Source organism: Pterocles gutturalis, unplaced genomic scaffold (assembly GCF_000699245.1).
Source record: "Pterocles gutturalis isolate BGI_N339 unplaced genomic scaffold, ASM69924v1 scaffold33828, whole genome shotgun sequence".
Lineage (NCBI taxonomy): Eukaryota > Metazoa > Chordata > Aves > Pterocliformes > Pteroclidae > Pterocles > Pterocles gutturalis.
In genome coordinates this window covers 1,465-8,768 of record NW_010126753.1, presented here as the reverse complement: position 1 = coordinate 8,768, position 7,304 = coordinate 1,465, and the positions used below count along the sequence as shown (strand labels likewise).

Below are 7,304 nucleotides of genomic sequence, written 5' to 3'. Positions count from 1 at the left end.
GTTTGGGTGAAGCGGGTTCCTCTGCGTCCTTCTCAGGCGACCCCAGCATGAAGAGCGGGAACGGGATCCCGGCGCGCTGCGTCTACCTGGAGGAAATGGCCGCGGAGCTGGACGACCAGGACTGGCTGGACATGAACAACGTCGCGCAGGTAGGGCTGCCGGCCTCGGGCGTGCTGCTTGGAGAGGAGGTGAATGTGTTTCCTCGCAACGCCTGGGTGGCGCATCCTGAAGGCAGCCTGTTTGCCAAAGTCCAGCTTGGAGCCACCGGTTGCAGCTTTGCTGGGAATGGCGTCACGGTTTTTGGGGTAGGAGGGTGGGAAAGGCTCGGTGTTTGCTGCTTCAGGCTCCCTCCTGAGGCTGCATGTGCAGATCGGCTCGGGATGGGGAGGGGAGTGAGTCTGGCCTTGGTGGGGTGTGAGGGAGGGCTGGGGTGTGGGTGCAGGAGGCAGACGCCGCTGGCAGCGGGACAGCGTGCTGGCTGTTGTGGTGCCACGCGAAGCTTTGTGATCTGCGTTCCTGCGCACGCTTAGCTTTGTTTGCGGATGTGTCAGTCACTCCTGGTGGGCTTTGCAGTGTCTGTAAGTTCTGCGAGGGCTGTTGGCGCTGTCAAAAGGAACGGGTGACGTTTAGCCAAGGAGCAGCTTGGTGTAGTGCTCTGTTACTTAGGGAGACATAGAGAGCACTTTTCTGGGCAGAAGTAATGTGGGCTGTGGTGATACAGAGCGGCTTTTCCTGGAGGGCTTGTCCCTCTGCCGAGGCTGTGTCGCTTTCCATCTGTCTTTGCCGGTGCCTAGGCCCTGTTCACCCGCCTGCTGCTGCCGGAGCCGGGGAACCACCTGATTTACATGACCTCCACCAGCACGCAGAACCTCTCCGCTGACCGAGATGCTGGGGAGAGGCAGATCCTGCGTTACCTCTACGCCTGTTTCCAGAGGGCAAGAGAAGAGGTGGGCAGGGGCTCCCGAGGAAGGCGGCAGCTTTGTCACCCAGCTTTGGGGTCCGAGGTGACCCCGCTGAAGTTTTAACAGCCAGAAGCAGATGCCAGGGCCCCAACTCTGCCTCATTCTCCTTGCGCAGATAACCAAGGTGCCAGAAAACCTGCTGCCCTTCGCTGTGCGCTGCCGGAACCTGACCGTGTCGAACACTCGCACCGTTCTCCTCACCCCGGAGATTTACGTCAACCAGAATGTGTACGAGCAGCTGGTGGACCTGATGCTGGAGGCGCTGAGAGGAGCGCGTAAGTCAGCTGCGAGGCGGCCCTTCATGTTACAGATTGCGGGAAGAGCACTGTGGGCTGGGGTGAAGCTGTGGCTCCTCATTGCTGAAAGGGAGGGCTGCACTCAGGCCGGGGTGTATGCACACACCGAGATTTCTGGTTGGAGTATAGTGAGTAATGGCCTTGCTTCCCCTGCTAGACTTTGAAGACGTGACTGAGTTTCTCGAGGAGGTCATAGAAGCCCTAACGATGGATGAGGAGGTGCGGACGTTCGGGGAGGTCATGGTTCCCGTGTTCGACATCCTGTTGGGCAGAATCAAGGACCTGGATCTCTGCCAGATCCTGCTGTACACCTACCTCGACGTGCTCCTTTACTTCACGAAGCAGAAGGACATCGCAAAGGTGGGTGCTTTGGCCTGAGCAAGAGCTCCTCACGGGTTCTGCTTGCAGGAGAAGCACGGAAACAGTCAAACCAACAGTGCGGTATAGCGACAGCTCGTGTGTGCGCTCTTACCCCTCTCCTCCCTTCTCACAGCCTGTCCCAAACCCTTGAGCACAGTTTTGTTTTTCACTGAGATTTTATGCGATTGTCAGGGTGTCCCTCTGTGTTTCCCCAGGTTTTTGCAGGCTACATCCAGCCCAAGGACCCCAGCAACGGACAGATGTACCAGAAGACTTTGCTAGGCACCATTTTAAACATCTCCTGCTTGCTAAAGACCCCTGGTATGGTGGAGAACCACGGCTATTTTCTGAATCCATCCCGATCCAGCCCGCAAGAGATCAAAGTGCAGGAATCCAACGTCCATCAGGTGGGCTGAGGCGCCAGTGTGCTGCTCCCTGGCGTGCGTTCGTGGCCTCTCTCTGCCGGGGGGTGTCAGGGCCTGAGTTTCGCCGCTGGCTCATTAATAATCTGGCTTGTGACTAAGCCAGTCTCAGAACTGCTTTGGATTCTCCAGCTGTAAAATGCAAACGGTTTAATCTGCTTCCTTGGGTGGGTGAAACCTGAGTCTTCGTGTTGAGCAAAGCAGTTGTCTGAGCTCTGGGAAGAGGGAGGAGTGGCAGTTGTGGGACAGACACGAGCACCATAACTCCAGGCGCTACGGCCCAGCCCTTGGGGACCAGGACGTGACCTGGAGCCGGGAGAGCTCTGAGAGCATTGACGATGGGAGAGGCACAGAGCGATCACACCAATGACACCTCCGACCGCATTCTGTTCCCTGTAACAGTTTATGGCCCAGTTCCACGAGAAGATCTACCAGATGCTGAAGAACCTGTTGCAGTTGTCTCCAGAGACGAAGCACAGGATTCTGTCCTGGCTGGGAAACTGCCTCCATGCCAACGCGGGCCGCACCAAGATCTGGGCTAACCAGATGCCAGAGATCTTCTTCCACATGTACGCCTCGGATGCCTTCTTCCTCAACCTGGGAGCTGCCCTCCTCAAGCTCTGCCAGCCCTTCTGCAAACCCAAATCTCCAAAGCTGCTGACCTTCAACCCCACTTACTGTGCCCTGAAGGAGCTGAACGAAGAGGAGAGGAGGAGTAAGAATGTCCACATGAAAGGTACGCCCGAACCTCAGGGGGGTGAGGGAAGGAGAAAGGGGAACCCCCCCGGCTCCTTCCCCCTCCCAGCAGTGCCCACTCAGTGTGTGCTGGAAGAGGAGGGAGGGTTGAATGAGCAGAGAGGAGCAAGGGAAGAGCTGGATACAAATAAATGCTGCTGGGCAGGACTTGACGCAGAGATGTTTCTCCTTGCAGGTTTGGAAAAAGAAACATGCTTGATACCCGCTGTGAGCGAGCAAGAGCCGGAGTTTGCGAACAGCTACAATCTGGTGACGGAAAACCTGGTCCTCACGCAGTACACTCTGCACTTGGGGTTCCACCGGTGAGTAACTCCCTCCTCTGGGGCTGTGCTGCTCTGCCTGTGCAGCCTTCGCCTCTCCGGTGGTGCGCAGTGTGCTGCCAAAGCACGCAGAGCGGGAGAGAGGATTTTTGTACGTGGGTTTAAATCATATCTGACACTGCTAAGCAATGTGAATGCTCAAGCTGTGGGTACCAGGCAGCTCCCAGCGCTGTTTTGCACCCTGTATGTTTCTATTAAATACTCAGAACACAGAGCACGCCGGTTGCAGTGCTGAGAACAGTTCACTGCCTGCTTTCACTGATGTTTGAGCCTCAGGCTGGCTGGTTTTGTAAAGAAACTTGGTTTGCTGTTGCTCAGGCATCTTGCTCCTCTACTAGAAAGCATCTCGGTGGCAGAGCACCTGCCTGCTGCGAGCTCTCCAAACCACCCCAGTAAATGGGTTTAACATGAAGCAGAAATGTGAGGTAGCTGTCTGTTTCCAGGAAAAGATTTTCTGGACACCAGGATGCTCTATTTTTCTCTGCTTCCCTCTGTCTGCAAAGTGTTGCCTGGATACTGTGAGGTCACTGCTCATCCAAACACTGTCACCTTCTGGTTTATTCTCTAAATATAGAAATAGACAAAAAAGTTCTGCTTGTTGCCGGGGAAGTGAACACGTCGCCTCGCAGGCATCCCTTGGGTGTGCTGGACCCCTGACCTTAGTAATGTCAGGGGGTTTTCAGCTGCGCTGTATCATATGTATCCCATCTCACCTCCTCTTTGCCTTGTTTTCCGCGCAGGTTGCACGACCAGATGGTCAAGATAAACCAAAGCCTTCACCGCCTGCAAGTGGCGTGGCGAGAAGCTCAGCAGAGCTCCAGCCCCACTGCCGACAGCCTCAGGGAGCAGTTTGAGCGCCTGATGACCATCTATCTCTCCACCAAGACGGCGATGACGGAGCCACAGATGCTGCAGAACTGCCTGAACCTGCAGGGCTCCATGGCGGTGCAGCTGGCCCTGGGGAACCGCGGGACGGAGCCGCTGGAGCTGACCTTCCCGCTGCCGGCCGTGGAGAACAGCGCGCTGGCCTACGTCCCAGGTGAAGCCCCTCGTCCTGCCGGTGTCTGTCGCTGTGCCCACCGTGATTAACCGCCCCAGTCTGGAGCTACTCACAGAATACGCCATTCCTCCCAGTGCATCTCACGGGCTAGTCCTGCTCCCAGCTAGTGAGCATGGGGAGAGCTGCCTGAGGAAGCGCTTCTCTGCCCGGGGCAGGACAGTGCTACAGCCGATAGCATCTTTCTTGGTGCAGAGTATTCTTCTTGAAGAGGGTCACCCTCTCTTTTAAAATTGGGGGTTTCTAAGGGGGCAAACTGAAGGTACTGGTGCTGCTGACCTTTTAAAGATCTCCCTCAGGGCCCACTTGCAAAGTTTTGCCAAATACCGTCTTGATTTACTGTTCTCCCTACGCACAAAATCCTCCTCATGGTTTCTGTTGTATGGAGATTCGCCTCGTAAGTGACTTAACCTCTGAGAGAGGTGAGGTGAATCCGCTGCGTTCCTCATTTCCTCACACCAGGCATCCTCCACAATGGCAGTATTCTGATGCAGCTGGTTAGTTCCCAAAACTTCAGTCAGCATCGGGGTGATGAGGGGAGAGTGCACGGGAGGGAGGAAGAGAGCAAAGTGAGCTGCCCAGGAGGAACTCACCTGCAATCTCTGCTTGCAGAATTTTTTGCCGATAATTTGGGTGACTTCTTCATCTTCCTGCGGCGTTTTGCTGATGACATCTTGGAGACTTCCGCCGATTCGCTGGAGCATGTCCTTCACTTCGTTACTGTCTTCATGGGCGATGTGGAGAGGTATGTACAGCCCCAGGCACTTACCTGAGGAGCATGCAGGGAGAAAAAGGCACGTAGAAATGGTCAGAGGTGTCTTGGGGTTTGGTTTATGCAGCCCTCGTGCCGTCCTGGATTGGCTTTGTTTTTCTCTTGCAGGATGAAAAATCCTCATCTGCGAGCCAAGCTGGCCGAGGTGTTGGAAGCTGTGATGCCTCACTTAGATCAGGCCCAGAACCCGCTCGTCTCGAGCGTGTTTCATCGCAAGCGAGTGTTCTGCTCTTACCAACACGCTGCCCATCTTGCCGAGGCGCTCATCAAAGTCTTTGTGGATATCGAGTTTACCGGTAAGGGCACAAGGGGAAGAGTTGGCTTCATTCTGTGCCACCTGCAGGGGGAATGTCTCAGGGTTTGAAGAATGTGAGTGCAAAGAAACAAATCTATTTGTGCTTCATGAAGCTGCCTGGCCCTGTTAGGCAGGCGGCATTCCAGCGAAACATCGGTCTTGACAAAATTCTGTCTTGCACAGAACTGTGGATCTAGGAGGGGTGACCTCTGGAGCTCAGGTTTTTCAGCTCACCAGTGCTTGTTATGGGTCCTCACCCATCCTTCCCTGCTGTAGGATCAGTTGTACTGCTTGGAAATCGGTGACAAGATTTCACTGACCTGCACGGGAGCAGGTTTTTTATTCCAAACAAAGTGAAAAGGAGTTAGCAGGCCCTGCCTGTGCCCGCTGCCCCTTTGACATGCTCTTACTTTCGCTTATGTCTAGGTGACCCACACCAGTTTGAACAGAAGTTTAACTACCGCCGTCCCATGTATCCCATCCTGAGGTACATGTGGGGCACGGATTCCTACCGGCAGAGCATCAAGGTGAGGCAAGAGGCGTGTATATAGGTGTGAGATGTGCTGATACGAGTGTGTGTGTACAGCTCTTCGTGGAGGGCACAGATCTGTGTCCTGCTGGTGGGGCTGTCCCCCAGCTTTCATCCTTCTCTTGTTCCTCCCAGACTCTGGCTGATTACGCTTCGGAGAACCTGGAGGCAATGAATCCCCCACTCTTCTTGCGCTTCCTTAATCTGCTGATGAACGATGCCATTTTCCTGCTGGACGAAGCCATACAGGTAGGGCTGAGCGCGTGTCTCCCTGTGCCTTTCAGAGCTGCCTGTTGCTGCTAGAAAGGGCTTTTTTGGGGAGCTTTTCCCTGCCATAGAATCGATTGTCAGGAGGCCAGTGGATCAGATGGGTGGTGTGGATATTGCCCATCTGTTTGTGAACATTTATGGACTTCCTACGGTTTGCTGTCCAAACGAATGTTCTGTGTTTTGTGAAACGTGGGTGGTTCCGAGTGGCCTTTTCAGGCATCTTTTGCATCCCAAATCAGCCTCTGTCAGCCTGCAGCCTTGCAGGACAGGTCTGTTGTAGCCGCCGCTGCCCGTTTACCTGCCTGTTCTCCTGCACGCTTCCCTGCCGTGTCTTTGCAGTACCTCAGTAAGATTAAAGTTCAGCAGATCGAGAAGGACCGCGGCGACTGGGACAGCCTGTCCCAGGAGGCTCGCCGGGAGAAGGAGTCGAGCCTGCAGATGTTTGGCCAGCTGGCACGCTTCCACAACATCATGTCCAACGAGACCATCGGCACGCTGGCCTTCCTGACCTCAGGTAGGGATAGCAGCCCCTCTGCCCGCTGGCATGCGGGGAAGGGCCCTGCCTGTGTCCAGGTGGTCGGAGCGGGATGGGATTGCTGCGGAGCTCAGGGAACTGTTGGTTTCTGTTCCAGAAATTAAGTCCCTCTTTGTGCATCCTTTCCTTGCGGAGCGCATCATCTCCATGCTCAACTATTTTCTGCAACACCTGGTTGGCCCTAAAATGGGAGCTTTGAAAGTCAAGGATTTCAGCGAGTTTGACTTCAAGCCGCAGCAGCTCGTGTCTGACATCTGTACCATCTACCTAAACCTCGGGTAGGTGACAGGGGGGGTGGCAGGAGCCATCCAGGAGCCATCCCAGGGACGTTGTGGCCATCAGAACCCTGAGGCCCGCTGTGTTGTGGGGCCGGAGCCTCCCCTCTGGGAACAGCAGCAGCAGAATTGCTCTGCATGCTTCCCACAAGCCTGAAGGGGTTTTTTTGGCAGTGTTCTGTAACAGTTTTAGTGTGAATTACCCAAGGAAGACAGCTGCGACCCAGCTGGCAGGGGTGGGAGCTAAGCACCGTTGCGGGTACATTCACACCATGGAGAGGACCTGAAGAAATGCTTAACGACAGTCAAGCTTTTCTTGGGCTTTGACTTCTTTCTTGCAGCTGCATGTTTTGCAGCCCGATAAATGTGGATTCTTAAACCTTCACTCTCTTTTAACCTGTGGTCCAGGGATGAAGAAAACTTCTGTGCCACGGTGCCCAAGGACGGCCGCTCCT

The 7,304-nt window shown here is 55.0% G+C and overlaps 1 protein-coding gene across 1 annotated transcript in view; it reads left to right on the top strand.

Moving 5' to 3' along the window:
• UBE4A (ubiquitination factor E4A) overlaps positions 1-7,304 on the top strand; it is a gene marked incomplete at its 5' end in the record, with an annotated part of 8,476 nt that overhangs the window by 335 nt on the left and 837 nt on the right. The window contains 15 exon segments of the mRNA XM_010079081.1: positions 37-149; positions 795-947; positions 1,078-1,237; positions 1,416-1,618; positions 1,834-2,025; positions 2,443-2,776; positions 2,972-3,098; positions 3,857-4,155; positions 4,786-4,918; positions 5,054-5,241; positions 5,667-5,767; positions 5,905-6,018; positions 6,379-6,553; positions 6,672-6,852; positions 7,258-7,304. The exon segment at positions 7,258-7,304 is cut by the window's right edge and continues 26 nt beyond it. Coding sequence (XP_010077383.1) covers positions 37-149; positions 795-947; positions 1,078-1,237; positions 1,416-1,618; positions 1,834-2,025; positions 2,443-2,776; positions 2,972-3,098; positions 3,857-4,155; positions 4,786-4,918; positions 5,054-5,241; positions 5,667-5,767; positions 5,905-6,018; positions 6,379-6,553; positions 6,672-6,852; positions 7,258-7,304 — 2,520 coding nt within the window.